This window comes from Brachyhypopomus gauderio, unplaced genomic scaffold, assembly GCF_052324685.1.
Source record: "Brachyhypopomus gauderio isolate BG-103 unplaced genomic scaffold, BGAUD_0.2 sc44, whole genome shotgun sequence".
Lineage (NCBI taxonomy): Eukaryota > Metazoa > Chordata > Actinopteri > Gymnotiformes > Hypopomidae > Brachyhypopomus > Brachyhypopomus gauderio.
In genome coordinates this window covers 1,309,780-1,334,074 of record NW_027506870.1, presented here as the reverse complement: position 1 = coordinate 1,334,074, position 24,295 = coordinate 1,309,780, and the positions used below count along the sequence as shown (strand labels likewise).

The window sequence follows — 24,295 nt, the reverse complement described above, 5'->3', positions numbered from 1 at the left end:
AAGTGGATACCTGGACAGGTTGTAAGACAAACCGGTCCAGTGTCTTACGAAGTAAAAGAGCAGTACTCGAACACTGTGCACAGACGACATGGGGATCGGCTGTGTGCCAAAGCAACAGCTGAACCAAGTATTGAGAACCCTGAACCACCAACACAAGTGCAAGATGATGTGAACATCACACCTGAACAATGTGCTCTGGACTCTGGTGTGCAACCTCATGTTTCACCAGATCCTCTACTGGATTTGAGGCGTTCCACGAGACCACGGACAACACCTAAATGATATCTTGAATAGCAGTGTGTTATCCATGTTTGGGGGTTATGCAATTTATGTTATGTTATTAGCTATGTTGCATTAAGGGTTACATTGGAGTTAATGTTTATAGAAAAAAAAGAAAACAAGGAATAAGAACCTTTTGTTGTCTAGTAAACATATGGTTGAGTTGTTATTTGGTTTTATGTGATAATGCAATTAAGCTGAAATAAGTACTTGTTTATTTGAGTTTGGTGGATGACAATATTGTGATGATGCCAGTAGCTCTGGCCCATCACCAAGACACTACAGACATTCATGTAATGGACTAAATGGTGTACTTACCTCTTCATGTGTGATTTTCAGGGGGACTGGCGCCCCAGCCAGCTCCTTCCTTATAGTGGACGAAGGGCCCTCGGTCTACTAAAGGAGGGGAGGGGGGTTACAGGTCCTGGGAATACCTGAGGACGGAGATGTACACACTGAATGGACATATTATTATTCTTGTCTTAGTGCACTAAATGTAAAATGTTATGTTACTGCAGTTATGTAATGTATGTATGTTATGTTTGTGTTTATAGGTAACCCCTGCTAGTAGTAATGGTGTGCCCCAGCTTAATTAAGGGGAGGGGCTACTAGTATAGGAGGGCTTCCTCTCAGAGGCTAAGGGAGGTAGAGGTTGGTTGGTTAATGTTGGTTATTGTGTATTGGATGTAATTGCGTTGAGCCCACAAAAGTCCGGGGCTAGACTGGCTGCTGTTTGCCAGTGTTTGCCAGTAAGGTACTGCGTATAAGCCTTTGCGGGCTTGTTGTATGTTTGTTTTCCTTTTATACAGTTTTTCTTTACGTTTACTAGTATCAGTAATTTACTCTCTTGCTGGAATCCACCATTAAAACATCTGGAACTGGAACTCTTGTGCCTGTATTCATCTCACTCTCTGTAGTGAACCCACCTCCATATTCACCCACTCGTAGTACCACGTTCACAAATATTATTTTCATCCACAAGGGGGATGATGTAGTGTATCCACCCCGTGATTGTTTGGGAGTTGGTACAATCCACCAAGTTGGTGGTTTCAGTTTGGAATGTGAATCACACATTAAAAAGAGTGTTACAGCAAAAACACACATTAAAAGAGTGTTACAGCAAAAACACACATTAAAGGAGTGTTACAGCAAAAACACACATTAAAAGAGTGTTACAGCAAAAACACGGTGCCTCTTCATCTCTTGTCAAGACGTAACACCCCACTTTTGCCATCACTGCCGAACACAGACTACAGGAAGCACTTAACTAACATGGAACAGAACTAGTCACAACTTTCAATTACAAGATGCATAAGCAACACAGCATACTCACAACCACAATGAACTGCAACCAAATATACCAAACACATAGCTTAAATAACGGGACATAATTACAAACCAAACCAGAAACAGCTGATGACAATAACCAAAGCAGAAAGACAGAAAGGAAAACAAGAAAAACCGGAACAGAGGCAGGACTAGGGACAGTTTATTATTTTATATATTATATTTTTTTATAATTATTTTATAAATATATTTACCTCTGTTCCAAAAATGTATTGTATTCCACTACTCTGAAGTACTGAGTGTACCTTGTTGAGAAAATAAAGTCTGAAAACATGCCAATGTGTGGAAAACTTAAAAGGGTCTGAAAACATTCTGTATGCATGTATTTCTATCTAAATGGATTTCAAACTAAATGAGTGAATCAAAATAAATGAATGTCTTTCTCTGTTTCTTGTACTCACCAAAAATGCAGTTTATAACTTTCAATCTACATTTTTAGTTTGTCAAGCCATTTTGACCACAGATTTTCACCTATGACTGACTTCCCTTTATAAATGCAACTCTCTCACAAAGGTGTTAAAAAACACATCACATTATCTCACATCACTAATGACACTGACTTGTGCCATCAGGAATGGAAAGTCTGCTTTTATTACCATACCATACCATACCACTTTATTTATAAAAGCACTTTAAAAACAACAATAAAGCTGACCAAAGTGCTGTACACAATACAAAGCAGAGAACAGGGAAAGTAATTAAAATGACACAAGGATATAAAACAAACACAAACAGTTAAACAGTCTGAGTCAATTATGCTGATTTAAAAGCCAAGTCATAAAAATATGTTTTTAGATGGGTTTTAAAAACACTGAGTGAGGGAGCGTGCCTGATGTACTGCGGTAACTCATTCCAAAGCTTTGGAGCTATGCATGCAAACGCTCTATCCCCTCTAAGTTTGCGATGCGTCTTTGGAACAGTTAAAAGCATCTGGTCAGCTGATCTAAGGGACCGAGATGGAACATATGGATGTAATAGTTCAGATAGGTAGCATGGGGCAAGTCCATTAAGAGATTTAAAAGCAAATACCAGTATTTTAAAATGGATTCTTAAGTGAATTGGGAGCCAGTGAAGAGCAGCTAAAATTGGCGTAATGTGCTCTCGCCTTCTTGTACCAGTTAAAAAACGGGCCGCGGTGTTCTGCACTAGCTGTAGACGGGTCATGGAAGCCTGACTTATTCCAGTCAATAGTGAGTTACAATAGTCCAGGCGAGATGTTATAAAAGCATGTATTACTGTTTCCAGATTACGTCTAGAGAGTAGAGGCTTGATTTTTGATAATCTCCTCAGCTGAAAAAAGCAAGCTTTAACCACAGCGTTTACCTGGGCATCCAACTTTAACATAGGATCCATTTTTACACCCAAATTTGTCACAATGTGTTTTTCAAACAATGACAGAGATGAGAGGTCAACACAAGGAATGCTGCTTGTATCACTAGGTCTAAACAACATGATTTCTGTTTTTTTCTCATTCAAACTGAGAAAATTTATCGACATCCATCCTCTGACATCCATAAGGCAGTCAAGGAGAGGCTGGGCCGAATGTGAACCAATACCTTTCAATTGGAAGTAGATTTGGCAGTCGTCCGCATAACAATGAAAAGGAATACCATACTTCCGAAAAATTGTTCCAAGTGGCAGCATATATATGGAGAACAAGAGAGGTCCCAAAACGGAACCCTGCGGAACACCCCAAGGGAGGTCAACTGAGTCTGACTCACAGTCACCAATGCTGACACAAAATCTTCTATCAGACAGGTATGATTTGAACCACCTGAGCGCTACGCCTGTAACACCCGCACTTTGCTCCAGCCTAGAGATGAGTATCTCATGGTCCACTGTGTCAAAAGCAGCTGTCAAATCTAAAAGCACCAGTACCACACAGTCACCAGAGTCAGTTGCTAGCAAGATGTCGTTAAAAACCCTTAGCAGGGCAGACTCTGTGCTGTGGTGGGTTTTGAAACCAGACTGAAACACCTCCGTAATTGCATGCTCATCAAGGAAGGACTTCAGTTGAGCAAAAACAATCTTTTCCATGATTTTTGACAAAAAAGGAAGTTTAGAGACTGGCCTAAAATTTGATAACACAGCCGAATCTAGGCCCGGTTTCTTCAACAAAGGCTGCACCACAGCATATTTAAAACTACTTGGCACCACACCAAAGGTCAAACTACTATTAATAATTTTAAGGATAAATGAACCAATAGTAGGAAAGGCTTCTTTAACAAGCCAAGCAGGGGCAGCATCCAAAGGGGAGCCGGTTGGCTTTAAACTGGTAACCAGCTGTTCTAAAAAAGATAGTGAAACTGGCTCAAAGTGGTCAAAACTAACAGTACAGGATCTTAGAATAGATGGATCCTGAACAGGTGAAGAAATTGAAGCCCTAGTGCTTATTATCTTATCCAGAAAAAAGTGAAGGAATCTGTCACATGTCTCTCTGGACGTCTCCAGATGGCACGGTTCTTGAGCATTTAATACCGAGCTCAGAGTGTTAAAAAGCACTCGGGGATTTTGAGAGTTTGAAACAATGATATTGGAAAGAAATTTCGACCTAGATGCTTTGAGTCTTTTGATAAAATTGCAATTTTTCTCTCAGTATCTCCAGATGAACAATTAATCTCTCCTTTTTCCACCTCCGTTCAGCTTTCCTGCACTCCCGTCTGATGTTACGAGTATGTTCATTTAACCAAGGCTCTGATCTGGGCTTTACACGCTTGGTTTTTAATGGAGCTACAGAGTCCAGAACAGTTCGACAAAGTGAGTTAAAATGAATGGTCAGATCCTCTGTACTAGCGGCCATAGAAACGTTTGAGTTTAACTCGTGATTAAAAGCAGCGGAAAAATGAACAGCAGTGGAGGGTTTAAAAACACGGAAGCGCCGTACAGGAGCGCATTTTTTAACAGGTTGACCATGATTAATAAAATCAAATAATACAGGCATATGATCCGAGAACACTGCATCACCAACTTTCACATTCTGAACAGATAAAACAGAGGATAAAACGAGATCCAGTGTGTGCCCACACACCTGTGTGGGACCATTTACAAATTGGGTCAGATTAAAAGAGTCCACCAAGTCTAAAAAATCCTTCACCAGAGGCTTCTCGGGGCAACAAACGTGAATATTAAAGTCCCCGACCATTAAAAGTTGGTCATATTTAGGCATGATCTCAGCCAATAGATCTGAAAAATCACTTATAAAGTTTTTATTATATTTTGGTGGACGATAAACCACCGCACAGAGAAGTGCAGGAGAGTGACCCAACTCAAAGAGGCTCAGTTCAAAACTGGAGTATGAGACTGCTGGTGACAACTGCTTACAGTCAAAGTTTGATTTAAAAATGGACACTAAACCTCCGCCTCGACCCGAGAGCCTCGGAGAATTGAAGAAAGTGTAGTCAGGCGGCAGCAGTTCAGTAAAAGCACTAGACTCACCGGGAGACAGCCAAGTTTCAGTCACAAACAGAAAATCCAGATCGTGAGAGGTAATGAAATCCCTTAAAATAACAGTTTTGTTCGTTAAGGATCTGGCGTTCACCAGACCCATCTTAAAATTATTCAGAACCACAGTTGCAAGCGAAGCGCGCTTCAGGTGCCGTAGGTTCTGGAAGTTCACGCCTCGCTGCCGCCTGCGTATGTAAGAGCGCGGAGTTCGAAAAACTTGATCCAAGCCAACAACCGGTACCAACCAGGATTTGACAGGATCCAAAGTGTGCCACAATGCATGAGAGTGTAAAACAGGATCAGTATGCGCTTGAAACGCCCTGGAAGCGGCCAAATAGCCTTTAAGCTTCACCAGCCGCCCACCGCGTTTACCCCGGCGTCTGTGACGCCTCCTCCGGCGAGGTAGATCCGGAGGACGGCAGAGAAAAGCCGGGACTCCCGACAAGAGCGGAGGTAAATAATCCTGTTCTTGATGGTGGTACTGCCCGAGGTTTTGGGCATACCCACGAAGCTTCAGTAGTGTTTGACGATCATATACAAGTAGCGACTTGACATTTTCTAAAACACAAAGGAGTAGCACAAACAACAGAATAAGGAGCGACCGACGGCGTGCCGTACACAGAGGCGCCATCTTCCCTTTCTTTCTTCCCTTTCTTTATTAGACTGTTCTCAGTGAGGACTTTACTCATTCTTGTACCACTCTGTGGTTTGGTCACTTCCTTTGTCTGATGTGTCAGAGATGTTCACTACTGCAGCCCCTCCCCACAGCACCAGTGAGTAAGTACTGCACTATGGCATCTCTGTATAATAAACAGAGATGTTCACTACTGCAGCCCCTCCCCACAGCACCAGTGAGTAAGTACTGCACTATGGCATCTCTGTATAATAAACAGAGATGTTCACTACTGCAGCCCCTCCCCACAGCACCAGTGAGTAAGTACTGCACTATGGCATCTCTGTATAATAAACAGAGATGTTCACTACTGCAGCCCCTCCCCACAGCACCAGTGAGTAAGTACTGCACTATGGCATCTCTGTATAATAAACAGAGATGTTCACTACTGCAGCCCCTCCCCACAGCACCAGTGAGTAAGTACTGCACTATGGCATCTCTGTATAATAAACAACGATGGAACAACAGAATGCACATCCAAAAACACCAATGACACAGATGAGAGTGAAAGTAGATTCTGTTCATATAAAGTTTACATGTTCAAACATCTGCCATTATCACTGCCTTAAATTAATGTTGCTACAATCCTAACGATGGTTAAATGTTTATCTTCACAGTTAATAAACTTCAGTAAATAAACTTCTGTAGTAGACTTGTGATGTTTGCACTCTTTCAATATGATTGCTTTTCATTCACAAACTCGACTATCCCCACTCCCATTTTTCTTTCAATAATTCACACTGTATTTACTGCAGCTTAGAAACACCTCCAATACCTCAGTCCACTGAAGGTATCTGTCCTCCTCTCCTCTCTCCAACAACCTCCGCTCAAGCCCTCCACCTAAGTCCTACTCCACAGTCTCTCCCACCAAACACATGTATGCTTAGATCTTGGCCTACTTTTGTATGTGTTGCATACACCTATTTTAGCAAGTATGACCAGGCAAAGACAGGTAAAGTGTTAATAATAAACAAAATAGTGTCCATCAGCTTTAATAATTACTATTTTTTTACAGCTCCAACATCACATAGACGGGAAATCACATTCATTCTTTGTAATGGTCCAGTCAGGATGATTAAATATTGTTTTGTGTCCATCATAGACTGTCCAATGGACTGTTGCTAGTCCAGACTTCTTGATGTTAGCCCACTGGTTGGTGTTACCAATGTAAGCCCACAGAGTGGGCATTCCATTATCATAAAATACACAGCTGCTAAATTGAAAACTCTCACTCAGATTATTTAGGCTGCTCCTGAATGAAATCAGTTATCAGTTATGTTTTAACATGTACACAACTGTAGCCCTCTGATGAGCCTGGTGGGTTTGCTTTACAGACATACAAATTACATAGAAAACAAGCAACGATAAATGTTTGTTTGTGTATCATGTTCACACTGCATCTAGAGGGCAGTGTAGTATTGTGCTTTTCTTGTGTTTCCTTCATTTGCTCATAGAGTGGAGAGATGGAGACATCTGGGCTCCACTCATATCCTGTTATTTGGCATTTATAGCTCCCCACTGTAGCTATAATTCATCTGCTTGGTAGAAGGATATATTGAGAGATAAAACTTTCTCCAAGACTTCAAAAATTAAAGCTTGTCTGCCACATCATTAACCCACAAGCACGGATGTAATTGGGGGGGGGGGGGGGGGGGTACATGTTCCCTGCACTTTTTCAAAAGCTGGTTTTGGTAAACCCCATGCCCCAGTTCTCAAGCCATTTGTGCACCCCCCCCCCCCCCCCCCTATGAAATCAAAATTTCGTCCATGTCCACAAGCATGCATGCCTGGCTTCCCCAGGACTGCTTCCCTAGATGAGTCAAAACGTGACTTCACGGCAGAGTTGAATTTTCCAGCAGGTCTAGTCCAAAGCAAGAAAACCATTGAATGAAGTGCTTGCAGTGGTCACCTCAGCCCCCTGATCTCCACCCACAGACAACCTCAGGAAAAGTCTAGTCTAGTCTTCAGAGGTTTCAGAACAGACCACTAGTGGTGCAGGGGTTTAAGATACATCCATGTGCATTCTCCAGGAGACCTACTCCAGGGAAATGGATGGTGCACCATGTATAAAATAAAGAGGTGACAATAAGTGACAATTAACTTCCTTATGTTAAACGGCATGAAGACTGAGCTTATCCTGATTGGCACCAAGTCAGTCCTGAGTAAAACTCCTCCATTCTCTCTCAACATTGACGGTGTACAGATTTCACCTGTTACCCTGGTCCAGAATCTGGGTGTCCTCCTCGATCCTACCCTTAGTTTCACTGCCCACATTAACTCTGTTGTAAAAACTTCATTCTTCCACCTGCGCAATATAGCAAAGATCCGGCGATGGCTCTCTCAGTCTGCTGCTGAGCACCTCGTTCATGCTTTCATTTCAAGCAGGATAGACTATTGCAATTCACTATTGGTTGGTATTAGTTCTTCCTCTGTTCATAGGCTTCAAATGGTCCAAAACTCTGCTGCTCGTCTCCTCACTTTCACCCGTATGATCACATTACACCTGTTCTCCAGGATCTTCACTGGCTCCCCGTTACATACCGGATTCAATTTAAGATACTCTTACTGACCTACAAAGCTCTAAACAACATGGCTCCTCCTTATCTGTCTGACCTCCTACTTCCCTACAGACCTCTAGATCTCTTAGATCTTCTACTGTTGGACTACTAAAGGTACCATCATCTAAACTCTGTAGCTTTGATGATCGGGCCTTTTCTAGACTCGCTCCTCGACTGTGGAACCCCCTTCCAACTGTGATCAAACAGTCTCCCTCTCTTTCCACATTTAAATCAAAACTTAAAACTCACCTCTTCTCTCTCGCCTATGATCTCCCTGCTCCATAATTTTCTTTGTACTGTTTTGTATGTTTTGTATTATATGTTTCTGCTTCCTTATGTATTGTAAGCATCTTTGGGTCTCAGAAAAGCGCTATATAAAAATAAAGTATTATTATTATTATTATTAAGTGGTGTTTTCAATAAAGCTCTTTATTTTTTAAAACCTTTCAAAAATAACTCACTGAAATGATCATTTTCACTAATACATTTAGAATGATAAAACATCTTTACAACTTATTTTTCTGTTATTCAGCAGCAGACCCATCCTTAATGAAGGTCAAAGTGGTGTCCCTGGGAGAATCTGAATCCTTCTGGAAACTCAAAGTGGCATAATTCTCCTCAACAGAGGCAGCCTGGTTGGAGCGGAGGATGGACAAGGATATGATCAGAACGAACACACACACACACACACACACACACACACACACACACACACACACACACACACACACACACACACACACACACACAGATACTCACACATCTGGTGTCTTTGAGCTTCCTCTCAGTTGAAGAGTGAGTAGAACCTGTGAGAGAAAACAAATGACACATCATGCAGTCTCACAGCACCCAGGAGCAAATGCTATATGAATGTGAAGGAGGGGCTACCTTGGTTCGTCTTGTATTTCAGTCTGTAGAACATCAGTACTAATCCTCCAATCAGCATCAGGAGCAGACAGACACATACTATAATACTGGCCCCTGTGGTACCTGCTGAGAGACAATGTCATCCCACTAAGCTTCATATTACCAAACAGGAAAGTAGCCTGACTGAGTTTGTCCAGCAGGTGGCACTGTAGCTGTACAACAAAGGTAATCTAAAAACTCTTTTCAAGGTTTTTGAAATGACAGATGACAGCTGTCAGCCTTCTGTCAACTGGAAGGCTCAAAATGCATATTTAAACACACACACATCTGTGTAGGTGTGATGTGTTAAATATTGTCTCTTACTAGATCAGTGTGTATCTGATGTGCTCTGTGAACTTTATGGAGTTCTTTTGAAAGAGATTGATGATGTATCTTGGATTAATAAATGAAAACAGATAGAACCATTACACACACTTATACAATTTTAAATCACATTTGCCTTCAAGACATAAAGTCCTGTGTTTCCTGTCAGGCAATTTCACTTCGGCTTTCTCTCATATTCTTCAGGTGTCAATTAACATTTTTATTTCTATCAATGTCTTTCAGTTCTTCATTTCTATTTCACCTACCATCTCTCCCTCCTTGAGTTGGTGAGAGGAAATGTCAGAGCTGATTGGAATCATTTGAGGATATGCGTGTATTTTCTATGTTGCTTTTGATTTAATCACTCTGTCTGGTTAGCTGTTTTCTCTGTGGTTTGTAAAATGTACAGTGCAGAAATATACTTTGATTCCTTAGAGCGTTAAAGAAATGTTTTTCTTTGCTTGTGTTTCCAGTAACTAGAATAATTTTTGTATGAGAAGGGCAGTTAGTTAATTATTGTTTATCAAAGTTTAAAAGTAAATGAAACAATGACAGTTTCTACCTTTTTTAACATGAAGCTGCCATTTAACATAGATTGCACATTCAAAGCTGTCTTCCCCACACCAATATATTCCAGAATCCTCCTCTGTCAGGTCAGACATGGTCACAGCAAAAACTCCTGCACATGCATCATCAGTCAGCACGAGTCGTCCATGTCTGTGTTTCTCTGAGAACGCAGTGATTCCATCTTTGTCACATCTGGACACCTCCTGTGCTCTGCAGATTTGCCCACGATTCTTTGCAGATTCCACCTGATACCTGCATCTGAACGTGACTTTTTCTTTCTCCTGTCTCGTTACCTCAAATTCTTCAAAAAGGTAGAAATTTGCACAAACTCAGTAAGGCTGATGTTGGATTAAGCACCTACATCAGTTTATCATGGCTTTTCATGTGTCTTTGCATGAAATCCTCCAATACTCCAACCTCTAGACACAATTCAAGAGATCTGGTTTATATTTTGCAGTGTAGGCAATTTTTACTTTACCAACCATTTATGGTGTTCCTCATTCGTTCCTCCATCTGATTGTCATTTTCAATATATGATGTGTCTTCTTTGCAGAGAAATTTGGTTTGAAGTTTTAAGCCATAGGGGCATGTGAGTATTGTGGACTCTCCTTGGCTAATTAATGAGGGTGCTGTAAATTCAAATAGGTTCAATATAAATAAACAGATTTGTGTTTGGTAAAGTCTCATTGGTGTGCTGCTTCAAAACTGCTCCAAAAGTAGAATAGAAAAAAAAAACATGGAAAAATTTTATCGGATGTGACTATACATGTCTTGAGGAGCTGTTGTGATATGTGGCTGTAGTGATATGTGGCTATAGTGAGATGCAGTGTCTTTTTGATATGCTAATATCAGTCAAAATGTAACCATACTCACGAGTAACAAGAAGTTGGATATTTGTGATCAATGAGACGTAGCTGATGGTGATTCCACTGGTGTACACACCACAGAAATAAATCCCTGCATCAGACATTGTCACCTCTCTGATGATCACTCGGAACACGTTTGAAGTTCTGTTATCAGACACGGAGAACCGCTTTTCCATCCACTCTGCATGAGTGGTGTTTAACATCTGCTTCATGAAGCCATCGTTTATTTTAAGTAAGTATTTAGGGTTGTGTTTATTAGTATCTGGATAGTTACAGCTAAAGGAGACTGTCTGTCCAAGCAGACCTGTGATTGTCTTTAACTGCTCACAACAAGGATCTGCTAAAGAAGGAAAAAAGAATTTACTTTGCTATTCAGGATAAAAAATGAACCATCTTTAATGAGTTAAAAGCACCATCCATTAATGTTATGAAAGGACACTGAATAGTATTGTCATTAGAAGCTGGTCTGTAAATGAGAGAGTCTCACCATCTGCAACTTTCAGCACCCAGTCTCCTATGGCCCTGTATGCAGAGTCCTGCACAGCTGCACATCTGTAAGGTCCCGCATCCTGTGGACTCAGATCTCTGATAAGTACTTGGATGACATTTGTGAAGGCGTCGTCGTACAGGCAAAATTTATCATCACAAACCCATTCGTTTTTATCCTCTGATTTGATCTTGGTTTCACAGATCATTGCTATACTGCACACCACCTTCGAGAGATTTGTGAATGCTCTTGAGTAATGGCAGCTGATGAGGACATTTCTCCCCAAATGGCCAAAAATATCAACCAAATCCACATGACCTGTTAAATAAAGATGACTTAATTTGGCTTCATGTCATTTTCCTTTTCGTTTTTTTTATTCAAAGACGGCGAAATTATGTGTTTGAGATGTGGATTAGAACAACTGACCTGAGATCAGTGAGAGCATCAGGATGGTGGGGAGTTTCATCTTCTGTTTCTCTGATGGTCAGGTGAACTGCAAAGCACTGTGTCTTCACACATCCATACGTGTACATCCAGTGTGTGGCTGCATTTATCGCTACGTTTTGTGTGTGTGTGTGTGTGTGTGTGTGTTCCTGGAGGAAGTTGTTTCTGTGTGGTCATTTCCTTTTTTTCTAGTGTACGATCAAGACACATAGTACCTCCCATCATCACCACGTACCACTAAGAGCACCTTCAAAGGCTGATAAAACAAATTCTCCATGATAACATTCTAATGTCATAAATTCACATGTACCTCTGTAAAAGAACATGTGTAAAATGTTTGTGAATACTGGCTTTTTTTATTAGTCTTAAGGTACAGTGGCCAGGAAGGGCAAGACAAATTTACATTTTAAGAAACAAAATTACAAAAGTATAAACAAAAAAATTAGGCCACTGAAACAAATTTTCAAATGGCAAATCAGAAAGAGAGGATAGGCAGAATACACAGGAAGTAGCTCTCGTCTGGTTTCCACTTCCTCCTTCAGTCATTCGTATAACACCAGATGCTTTACCACAACCACACCTACATACAGTGGGGAAAATAAGTATTTAGTCAGTCACCAATTGTGCAAGTTCTCCCACTTAAAAAGATGAGAGAGGCCTGTAATTGACATCATAGGTAGACCTCAACTATGAGAGACAAAATGTGAAAAAAAATTGAGAAAATCATTTTGTCTGACTTTTAAAGAATTTATTTGCAAATAATGGTGGAAAATAAGTATTAACCCTAACCCTAACACAATTATAAAGGAGTGCATAAACAGTGTGTGTGTATGATTTAATTGTTTAATCTTCTAAAAGGATAATATAGTCTATGACTAGACCTAATCCCTATCCAGGAAACCAAGCTTATCCCCTGCATAACACTGAAAAGGGTTAATCTTAGTAAAGCTACAAACACAGTGTATCTTGACTAACTCCACTAACCTGTCGACTTCTCAGCTCTTTGTAGAGATCAGGGTGCTTGTCTGCTAAATGCTTAGCTAGGTTGCTGGTGTTCCCTCCTCTGCACTGGATAGACTTATAACACCGTTTACAAACTGGGTTTGTGGTGTTGGTCGGATTCCCCTCTTCATCAGCGATGTAAGCAAAATATGCCCACACTTCACTCCTCGCGCCCGTTTTGTCCACAAGTTGCGGACGAGAGACATCTGTTATTTTAGCCGTCGCCATTCTACGCTCGCTGCTGCTCTCTCTAGCTGCTGCTCTCTCTCTAGCTGCTGCTCTCTCTCGCTGCTGCTCTGCCAGCTTGCGCGTGCGTGTGGCGCTCAACCGAGTCATTTGTTCAGAACACTACGTTTATCTGAATCCTGCCACACCGACTGCTGTGGTGTGAATCAGTTTTCTTATGAACTAAATCAAATCGCGCCTACTAATTTGACTCATTTGACGCTAGTGACTGGGCTATATACAGCATCGAAAGCATCGAACGCCAAAGAACCGAATCAAATCCGAAACTCCAGAAATGTTTATAATTTTACCTGTCCTGTATATGTCCTCATACAGAGCTAATTTTCCCTGTTTCATTTCTCCACATGGCTGCCCGCCTGCTTGAGGAATAATGAGATGAGGAGAGACAAGCGATCCATCCTGGGCCGGCCACCTCCTGCCTAACCGGATGCCTACACCATGATGGACATTATTACATCTTTTATATTCTGTCTAAATGGACATTATTGCATCTTTTACATTCTGTCTACATTCTGTCTACATTCTGCTTGGGGGCATTCTGAGACAATGGCATCCGTCCACTGCACTGTCAACAAACTTGAGTGACCACGAGCAGTGACAGGACGACAGCACCAGCGCCCCAGTCTACCATAAAACCCTTCGTCTATGAACCAGAGGGGGAACCCATCCTCCTCTGGCCGACACCGGTCACCATGACAACAATAACAATTTAGACAGAAAGAAGAGAAAGAAAAGGAAAAATATGTAATAATGTCCATCATGATGTATGCATCCGGTTAGGCAGGAGGTGGCTGGCTCAGGATGGATCGCTGGTCTCCTCATCTCATTAATCCTCAAGCAGGCGGGCAGCCATGTGGAGAAATGAAACAGGGAAAATTAGCTCTGTATGAGGACATATAAAGGACAGGTAAAATTATAAACATTTCCGGAGTGTGGCAGCAACTCCGGCATTTAGTTAAATTATTACAGCCTAGCTAAAAAGGCAGAACCAGAAGGTAACATAGGCTTGGGGGCATTCTGAGACAATGGCATCCGTCCACTGCACTGTCAACAAACTTGAGTGACCACGAGCAGTGACAGGACGACAGCACCAGCGCCCCAGTCTACCATAAAACCCTTCGTCTATGAACCCCTGGATCTGTACTTTTATCTAAGGGGGGATATTAATTATCAAACGCTAAACTAAATAAGTGGGTTTTCAACCTAGACTTAAAGATTGTGACTGTGTCGGAGTCCCGGACGCATTTAGGAAGATTATTCCAAAGCTGGGGGGCCTTACAAGAAAAGGCTCTTCCCCCTGCTGTTACCTTATTAATTTTTGGAACTAATAAAAGACCAGCACCCTGTGATCTTAGTGGGCGTGGGGGTTCGTAATAGGAAATAAGTTCCTGAAGGTACTCAGGAGCAAGCCCGTGCAGTGCTTTATAAGTTAATAAAAGAATTTTAAAGTCAATACGGAATTTAACTGGGAGCCAATGCAGGGCTGATAGGACTGGACAGATATGCTGAAATTTTCTAGTTCTGGTCAGAACCCTGGCTGCGGCATTTTGAACTATTTGAAGTTTATTTAGATTCCTATTTGAACATCCTGACAGTAGTGCATTGCAGTAGTCTAATCTAGAGCTAACAAAGGCGTGCACCAATTTTTCCGCATCATCCTGTGATAATGCATTTCTTAATTTAGCAATGTTACGGAGATGTAGAAAAGCTATCCTAGTAGTATTATCTATGTATTTATCAAATGATAGGTCAGAGTCGAGTATGACGCCTAGGTTTTTGGCTACTGTGCCAGGTGTAATGGGGTAGCCTGCGAGATTAAGCATTAGATCTGGAATTTTCTGTTTTGAGGCCTTAGGGCCCAGAAGAAGAACTTCTGTTTTGTCCTCATTAAGTTGGAGGAAGTTTAGAGACATCCAGCATTTAATATCTCTTACACAGGCCTCAATTTTTCTTAAACTGAGTTTGTCATCAGGTTTGGCTGATATGTAAAGTTGAGTGTCATCTGCATAGCAGTGAAAATTGACACCATGTTTGTTTATAACTGTGCCCAGTGGTAGCATATATAATGTAAATAATAGTGGTCCTAGAATGGAGCCTTGCGGGACCCCATATTTAACTTTTGTACGTTTGGATGGAATATTATTGAGCTCTACAAACTGATAGCGATTTGTTAAGTAAGAATGAAACCAAGAAAGGGCTGTTCCAGAGACTCCAACCCAGCGTTCTAACCTTTCTAGCAAGATCCTATGATCAATTGTGTCGAAAGCTGCACTAAGATCAAGAAGCACTAACAGCGATACATAACCTTGATCTGAAGCAAGGAGGAGGTCATTTGTTACTTTAACTAATGCTGTTTCAGTACTGTGATGGGGCCTAAAACCAGATTGGAACTTTTCAAATATGTGATGCCTATGCAGATATAGGCATAATTGCTGGGCAACAGCTTTTTCTATGATCTTAGATATAAATGATGTGTTTGAAATGGGTCTATAATTAGATAGTACAGTAGGATCAAGATTTGGTTTCTTAATCAGAGGTTTAATCAGTGAGGCTAGGTATGCTGAGCGTGCTTTAGCGAGTGCCCGTTTGTAGTCAATGATGCTATCCTTCCAGGCACAGTAGAATACTTCCAACTTAGTAGATCGCCATTTACGCTCTAATTTACGTGCTATTTGTTTTAAGTTTCTAGTTTGGTCAGTGTACCACAGAGCGAGTTTTTTAGATCTAGTCTTTTTATATTTGAGTGGAGCTACTATGTCTAGAGCTGATCTGCAGGTATTCTCTATGCAGTTGGTTAGACTATCTAACTCTCCTGGATAGGATGGCGAGTGGGCTAGAGCAGTTAAATCAGGGAGGGCTTCAATAAACTGTGTTGCTGTTAATGAATTTATCGAGCGCTTTATACACTGCCGAGGAGACGGGCGGGTATTTATGTTAAGATGAATCTCAAATTTGACTAAATAGTGATCAGAGATAGCTACGGTTTGCAGGAGTATATTTATATTATCTACGTCAATACCCAACGTTAAGATTAAATCTAGGGTATGATTTTGATAGTGTGTGGGTCCTACAACGTTTTGTGTAATGCCAACAGAGTTCAATATAGAAGTAAAAGCCCTTGTCAGTGGATCCTCTGCATTATCAAAATTATTATTTTGTCACTACTAAGACTTTCAGACCTTTAAGACCTTTTTAATACCTCTCACAAGAAAAAATAATACTATTACCGGGGATGCAGGTGTGTTCCACATCGTTGACAGGGGGGGGGGGGGTGTGTGTGTGTGGCGAACGAGAATTGTTGAGGAGGGGGGGGGGGGGGTGTGTGTGTGGCGAACGAGAATTGTTGAGGAGGGGGGGGGGGGGTTTGGCGAGGCCGTATACTCTAACGCTAGGAATCTAGCACTAGGACCCTGGAGCGGTTATTTTCTGCATTAGCGCTAGATTCGGCAAAGTTCACATCGCGCCAGAACAACTGAACAACACACATTTATAATAATTTAAAGCCTCCCCTCATAAAATTCCAGACATTTTAAGACATTTTAGGCCTTGAATATGGAAAACTAAATTTAAGACATTTTAAGACTTTTTAAGGACCCGCGGGTACCCTGGTATTGATGCCACATATCAAATAAACACTATAGCAGGTATGCTGATCTGTTTGCTGCCCTTTTGACAAAGCAAAGATCATCAGTCGGTGAGATCAAGTAAAACAAAGTGCAGTGACTGAACTTTGGCCTTCCAAGAAACCTCTTAACACTCATTCCTCCCTGCCTGTCAGCATTTGCCAAATCAGAGCCTGAGTGATGACACTGTAAGGGGGTGGAATTAGCTAGCTTACTGTAGATTTTGAAAAACTGAATGTAAGTGGTTTTTGCGTGGCCCATCACAGTGATTCAGTATCTTAAGGAGTACCTCTCTTCCCTGAGTGAAACAGCAGTGAGAAGTTCATTCCGTGCAGTGCTACCTGCTGATTTCTGCTGTGCTGAAGAGGACCAGTTCATGGAGATGACCTCTGACCCCACACTGAAGCTGAAGGTCACATGTCAGACAATAAGTGAATGCTGGTGTGGTGTGGAGAGGCCATAGGGCAGAGATCAGCGGGTCAGAAAGCACACTGTAATACTGAGTCAAGGCGGGCCAGGCCAGACACAAGTGAGTTGGCAGAACGATATTTATTGACAAGTAAATAAACAAAACTGATGGTCCTGAATGGGCAAACAACCAAAACAGAAACCGAGAACAAACTGACTGAGCGTAGAATCACAAACAAAAGTACGTAGAGCAGGATAACAGTGATCAACCTTCAAACATACACTGACACTGAGCACATGTGACACTGAGCAAACAAATCAAAATGAAAATGTTTCATCCTTCAAATGAACAAGACATGTTCATGAACATGTGACCCTATGTGGGAACTGTCTGTCAAAACTTTATCAGCCATATACATTAACTATAAATATGTCACAGAACCACTAAATGCATTTCATGCTGAAGATCAAATAATAGTATCAATGATTAGTAAATGATTCCACTGTAGTGACTGTTGTACTACACAGTGTTTAGGGGACTACTGTGTTTAGGAGATGACTGTGGGTAACTCCGCAAGGGCATAGACTGTGTTTGGCGGAACAGAAGGGATTGTGGGTAGTTGGACGGTAGAGTACGGTTTGTCATCCTTAATTTCCTCATACTCAGTGTAAGTGTGGGAGATCTGAGGAGAGATCAATGCTGCCATACAAGAACACACACACACACACACACACACACACACACACACACACACACACACACACACACACGCACGCACGCACGCACGCACACACGCGCACACACACGCGCACGCACACACACACGCACACGCACGCACGCACGCACGCATGCACACACACACACGCGCACACACACGCGCACGCACACACACACGCACGCACGCACACGCACGCACGCACGCACGCATGCACACACACACACACACACGCACGCACGCACGCACACACACACACACACATTAAAAATGTGCCCTAAATCACTTAGTTGTTCTAACATTATTGCACATTTTAATTTAGTATGACATGAATATATAAATTTCAAGCACTCAAAAAATACCCTTTGTGTGTGTGCTTAGGGGCATGTGTGTGTGCATGTATTCCCCTGTGTGTTGGGATGTGTCTAGGTATGTGTGTTTAGGGTCGTGTGTGTGTACATGTATTCCCCTGTGTGTTGGGATGTGTCTAGGTATGTGTTTTTAGGGTCGTGTGTGTGTACATGTATTCCCCTGTGTGCTGGGATGTGTCTAGGTATGTGTTTTTAGGGTTGTGTGTGTGTACATGTATTCCCCTGTGTGTTGGGATGTGTCTAGGTATGTGTGTTTAGGGTCGTGTGTGTGTGCATGTATTCCCCTGTGTGTTGGGATGTGTCTAGGTATGTGTGTTTAGGGTCGTGTGTGTGTACATGTATTCCCCTGTGTGTTGGGATGTGTCTAGGTATGTGTTTTTAGGGTTGTGTGTGTGTACATGTATTCCCCTGTGTGTTGGGATGTGTCTAGGTATGTGTTTTTAGGGTCGTGTGTGTGTACATGTATTCCCCTGTGTGTTGGGATGTGTCTAGGTATGTGTTTTTAGGGTCGTGTGTGTGTGTTCCTACAGTATGTGGGCATGTTTGTGCATGTGGGCATGTTTGTGCTTCTGCATGTGGGGGTATGTGTGTTTGTTTATGTGTGTGTGTGTGTGTGTGCAGTACCTTGTGCCTTCATGTGTGTGAACTTGTATAACATCAATCCTAAAACTCCAATCAACAGCAGAGCCACACACACACACGCAATAATGAAGACAGAGGAACCTAGAGATGAGATGCGCACACACACATAGGTATGCACACATGCACACACAAACACACACGCGCATGCACAGATGATGTGTTAATAGGATCATGTTTAGAGCCAAAATATTACAGTAATAAACCTTTCATAATTATCATATGAAATAATAATAATAATAATAATAATCATATATATTAGCATTAAATCTCAAATGTAGTGAAGGCTGAGGTATAAGGTATAAAACACACACACACACGCACACACACACACATATATATATATTAGTGCTGTCAATTCCAGGTGTCGCGATTAAAAGTCCTCTCCAGGATTTTGCTCAAGCTTGCTAGATTTTCTAATTAGCAATCCAGGTAAAATTAGTGGAATCAACACAATCCAGGAAGCCTGAGCAAAGTCCTGGTGAGGACTTTTAATCGCGGCACCTGGAATTGACAGCACTAATATATATATATATATATATATATATATATATATATATATATATATATATATATATATATATATATATAGAGAGAGAGAGAGAGAGAGAGAGAGAGAGAGGGTCTACCAGAGGGTCTTACCAGGCTGTGATGTGTCTGGGTTTTTGTCTGTAGCCGTGGTGACTGAAAAATATGCACAAAAACAGTGTGAAAACAGTATTAAAATACAGGCAAACATCATGATCAGTTAATTAGACTGCAGTCAGTCAGTGGAACAGGGTGTGTCCGGTGTTTAGGGGATAATCAGGGGAACCAGTTCAAGCACAGAGACATGAACACTGTCCCCACAGAGACATGAACACTGTCTACACAGACATGACCACTGTCCACACACAGACATGAACACTGTCAACACAGACATGCACGCTGTCCACAAAGACATGACCAATGTCCACACAGAGACAAGAACACTGTTCACACAGAGGATCTTACCAGGCTGCATTGTGCTTGGAATGTTGTTATTAGTTGTGCTGGCTGACACACACATAAAAAACATTGAAAATTTTAACTAAAATACATTGAAGAAGTCAAAATATCAGTAGTATTCTATCACAGTCTCTACCAGAAGGTCTTACCAGGCTGTGAAAATATATACACAAAAACTATGAAAATATAATAAATAGCTTCATGGGTCCATATGCAACAGAATTAATGTTTAAAGACAACAGGCAATTGGCTGCCCGGTCAGCAGCAGTGCTTGTTTGGTTGTGTTCCTGACCATGAGGTGGGTGTTACCCATTAGTGGGTTTACCACCTGAGGGTCGTTTATCTACTCATGTTTTGAGTTTCTACTCCTCTGTAGTTATTCAGTTCTCCTGTGTCTTGTTTTTTCCCCCCTTTTGTTTGTTCATGTCATTGTGGGTCATTGTCTTTTCATTCATTCACCAGCCCAAGTTTATTATTGCCTAGTTCTGCTCCCTGTACCTCTGTATCTCCCTAAGTTTAGATAGTGTGTGTTTTTCCCTTGCCCGGTTATCTTTCCCTTGTGTTTGTTTTATTGTAAGGGTTGGCTCCAGCACTATACCGCCGCCGACCACCAGAGGGAGCTGACATGCTTGGCTACTACTGTTGGTACGTGTAATTCTGTTTCTGCCACACTAATTGAGAGCCAGTCCTTCCCCTGGCGTCCTTCGTTCTTTTCTTTTTGTCCTTAATTTTTTCCCTTTTCTTTCATTTGCTTTTGTTGTTCTGTTTGCTAGCTGTGCCATCTGGCTTAGTGAAGGTGCTGGTTTACCTATAGGGTGACCTGGGTCTCTTCCCAGTCCCCATGTTTTTTTCTCCCTGTTGCTTTCACTCAGTCCCAGTCATAAACTAACTCAGCAATTGGGTCCTACCCATCAAAACCCTGTGGTGGCTCAACTGGTTAATCTCTAGTTAACCAGCTAGTGATCCTGCCCAGCTGGCACACGACCGACCTTCAACATTGAAATGTGGTTGAAATATAGTTGAAATACTGTCTGTTGTTGTTTCAACGTTGAAACAACATTGAATCAACGTTTAATGTTAAATGGTTGCGCAAACGTTGAACTATTAACGGTGAATCAACGTAATATCTTCAACCTGCCTTTGTATTACCATTTCAAGTTCAAGAAACACATACAATAAAAAAGTACAAACAACACTTTGGCATTGGCTGAGGGTTTTGAAAGAGGTATTAATTATTATTATTAGTAGTAATATTAATAATAATAATAATAATAATAATTTTTGTTTATTTATTAACAGGCAGGTATTAACCAGGAAGACAACATCAGGCAATGAAACAGTTTGAAATGTTTTGAGGCAGAAACAAAACTTCGCAATGACAAATCAACAGGTTTAAAGAGAGTAGGGCAGGGCATGGACGTAATTTTGATTTCAAAAGTGGGGGGGGCATAGATTCGTCGCTATTTAAATATTTGGTTTTAATATAAAAACTGGGGGGGACCAAAGCCAGGTTTTGAAAAAGTGGGGGGGGACATGTCCCCCCCGTCCCCCCCTAAAATTACATCCGTGGGGCAGGGTAGTCGTGGCCTGGCGGTTAGGGAACTGGTCTTGAGACCAGAGGGTCGTGGGTTCGAGTCCCAGACTTGAGGCCATGACTGAGGTTGTGTGGTGGTACTCCGAGTAAAATGAGAGAATAAAATAAATTTGTTCTTTTTTCATTATGGCATACAGTTGTTTTTTTCCTCTCTCCCATGCAATTTTGAGCATCATGAACGTGAATTTTATGGTTTATTCAAGGTTGAATGTATGACGTTGAAACGACGCTGGCATATCAACGTTGATTCACCTTTCAAAATCGACACAAAATCCAACGTTGATTCAACCATCACATTCGACGTTGATTCAACGTCGATTCAACGTTGAAATGCCTGCTGGGTGGTTCTCTTCCTACCTCTTGCAAACCACCTTGTTACACGTATCAGTTTTTCATGTGTTTAGTTTCTATGTTTTGTATTTCTCAGTCTTCCCCCTGCTTTACCATTGTGTTAATGTATGTGTTATGTCTGTTGGTTGTTTATCCCACTTTCCCTCTCCCCAGTGTGTGTGACTGTATTTCATCAACCTCCCCTTTTGTCCGCCAAGTTCAGTTCTCATTCTGCTTATTTTGCTGCATGTGAACTTTGTTGAAAACAAAGACACGTGATCTGTGTACTCACCAGTAACGTGTAGCTGCACCCTTTTGACTGTAGAGATGAAGCTGCCTTGGTTTCTGTTGGTCTTTATGCCACACAGGTAAAGTCCTGCATCACCTACTGTTACTTTCCTGATTTTAACATTAAACATTGATTCTCTGTCATCATAAATGGAGAGTCTGTTATTTTGACAACCCACTTCAGTGGAGCATCTCTCTTCAGGGGGGTGACCACCCAGTTTGAATAAGTACTTGTATCTGTTCTTATACTTCTTTGGATAGTCACAGTTGATGTTTTCACTGTCACCCTCACGACCAGACACATTCTGTGACCCCAAACAACACGCATCTGCCAATCACATTAACAAACACACAGACAAACTTAATTTACAAGCCTAGATGATGTCTTGCTAATTCTTTGAGATTGAATACAAGTGAAAAACGTACAAAATACTCACTCTTCTGAACTTTCAACTTCACATTCTGTAAATGCTGATTATTCACTCTGAACCTGTATTTTCCAGTGTCCTGAAAGTTCAGGTCATTGATCATCACTGTCATCAGTCCTTTTGAGTTTTTATACAAATTGAATCTTCTGTTATAAACCCTGTTTCCTCCAGGGCTGTCCTTCATTACATTGATACAGGTATTTTGTGTCACTTTGCAAAACTCATTTCTATTACTTAAATCCCCCTGGATAGCAGAAAATATAATGACACTTCCACCAGAGTAGGCATTGACGTCAAAGCTGCCCACTGAAAAGAGGAAACAGTCCCATCAGTTCAATTTAAGTTTTTTATTATTTTCCTAATCACATACCGATCATGTTTATCATGCAGATGATAAACTCTCAATAGAGTATCTATAACATTGTCATGAATGAGTCAGAAGAGAATTTGGATACAATCACAGCCAAGTTTACTCAAAAATGGAACAGTTCAATGGTCAGAAACCAGCGATCAGTGACCTCAAACCAAGCAAACTAACCTCAGCAACTTGACTCACCTGAGATCAGACAGAGAGAGAAGATAAGGAGGATCTTCATCACAATGTAAAGTTCACACAAATGTCTGTACGTGACTCTTCCACAGCACTGTTGCTTATTCTACCACACTATTCTTTTTTTCTTTATGCTCATCTGCTTTTCCATGTCTCACTGTGTGCAAATGAGTTAAAGTCATTTCCTCTTTCATCATTGTGCATGTGTAACTTCTGCCTGGGCAATCCCAACATCCCCTCTCCACCTTCTTCTTTTTGTTGTAATCAGTGATGATAGAAGGAAGCGCCTCATCAAGAAAACCTTTGTTTAGAAGTGAGTGCAGACTTCGTACACACAGGGTGCCCCTAGACCAATAAACAGTTGAGTTAAATGCAACAGGATTTAAACAGTGCTAATTTCCTGTCTGGCACGTGCTTGCACTCCAGTATGGCAGAAGCAGGAATCTACGGCGACGTAGAGCTGCCAGCCATATAAATATAATTTGACTCAGTAACATGTAATAACGTGAAAGGTTTCATGTTATAACGTGATATTTATTATATCTATCACGTTATTTCGTGATACAAAACTAGCATGTTATTTCATGATATGATATTTTCACGTTATATCGTGAAATTATCACGTTATTTCATCATAAGAAATTATCATGTTATTCCGAGATATGAATCTATCACGTTATTTCATAATATGAAATTATCACGTTATTTCGAATTATGAAATTATCATGTTATTTTGTGATAAACATTTATCACGTTATTTCATGATATTTTAACGTTATAACGTGAAAACATCAATGATTTTACTTTGATGCACGGCCAAGCAAGCACGCTTCCATTTCACTTGAGGATGGCTGAAAAAGTGGATTCTCCACTCTCGAGATTTCTTTGAGGTCGAGGTGTTCCAGAGGACTGTCTCCTTCGAATGGAGCAAGATCATGTAAGTGTATTTTACTGTTTACGTCTTCAATTGGTAGTTTGCCATATAACTGCTGAATATGGCTGCTAGGTGCATAGCGAGTAATTGGCAGTGGCAGTGCACAACTCTGCTGAAATTCGGCAACTATGTGGCCTTAAGCTCTGACAAATGTCTGTGTTTCTCGATTTTCATGGATAAAGACCAATATTGTTGACGGCATGCACCCCAGTCTTAAATCGCAACCATAAGCAAATCAGAAAAATGGGGCTTAGTTGCTAGCTATTTGGCTTCTCCAGTAAAGG

At 41.2% G+C, this 24,295-nt stretch overlaps 2 protein-coding genes and 1 long non-coding RNA gene across 3 annotated transcripts; all 3 read right to left on the bottom strand.

Annotated features, from left to right (window-relative positions):
- Window positions 1-8,744: 8,744 nt before the first annotated feature.
- LOC143486088 (uncharacterized) lies at window positions 8,745-9,298 on the bottom strand. The gene is made up of 3 exons (XR_013123128.1): window positions 9,190-9,298; window positions 9,061-9,107; window positions 8,745-8,933 (listed from the first exon to the last, which is right to left on the bottom strand). It is a non-coding gene; the product is annotated as an uncharacterized LOC143486088 (long non-coding RNA).
- A 234-nt stretch (window positions 9,299-9,532) lies between these two features.
- Window positions 9,533-12,008, bottom strand: LOC143486130 (polymeric immunoglobulin receptor-like). The gene is made up of 6 exons (XM_076985981.1): window positions 11,878-12,008; window positions 11,452-11,769; window positions 10,972-11,301; window positions 10,581-10,727; window positions 10,094-10,399; window positions 9,533-9,600 (listed from the first exon to the last, which is right to left on the bottom strand). Exons 1-6 carry the CDS (start codon window positions 11,915-11,917, stop codon window positions 9,566-9,568), a joined length of 1,176 nt encoding a protein of 391 aa, XP_076842096.1. The 5' UTR covers window positions 11,918-12,008; the 3' UTR covers window positions 9,533-9,565.
- A 5,288-nt stretch (window positions 12,009-17,296) lies between these two features.
- On the bottom strand, window positions 17,297-23,249 carry LOC143486091 (CMRF35-like molecule 8). Its single transcript, XM_076985911.1, has 7 exons — window positions 23,084-23,249; window positions 22,537-22,833; window positions 22,104-22,427; window positions 19,894-19,935; window positions 19,543-19,584; window positions 18,886-18,984; window positions 17,297-17,874 (listed from the first exon to the last, which is right to left on the bottom strand). The coding sequence occupies exons 1-7, from the start codon at window positions 23,121-23,123 to the stop codon at window positions 17,723-17,725; spliced, it is 996 nt and encodes a 331-aa protein (XP_076842026.1). The 5' UTR covers window positions 23,124-23,249; the 3' UTR covers window positions 17,297-17,722.
- Between the last annotated feature and the right edge of the window lie 1,046 nt (window positions 23,250-24,295).

Coding starts and splice junctions, on each gene's coding strand:
- LOC143486130 (XM_076985981.1), bottom strand. CDS start 11,917: ATGAAACTCCCCACCATCCTGATGCTCTCACTGATCTCAG. Junction 11,302..11,451: donor GGTGCTGAAAGTTGCAGATG/GTGAGACTCTCT, acceptor CTTCTTTAGCAG/ATCCTTGTTGTGAGCAGTTA. Junction 10,400..10,580: donor AATGAGGAACACCATAAATG/GTTGGTAAAGTA, acceptor ACCTTTTTGAAG/AATTTGAGGTAACGAGACAG.
- LOC143486091 (XM_076985911.1), bottom strand. CDS start 23,123: ATGAAGATCCTCCTTATCTTCTCTCTCTGTCTGATCTCAG. Junction 19,585..19,893: donor TCCAAGCACAATGCAGCCTG/GTAAGATCCTCT, acceptor CATATTTTTCAG/TCACCACGGCTACAGACAAA. Junction 17,875..18,885: donor CACACACATGAAGGCACAAG/GTACTGCACACA, acceptor CTTGTATGGCAG/CATTGATCTCTCCTCAGATC.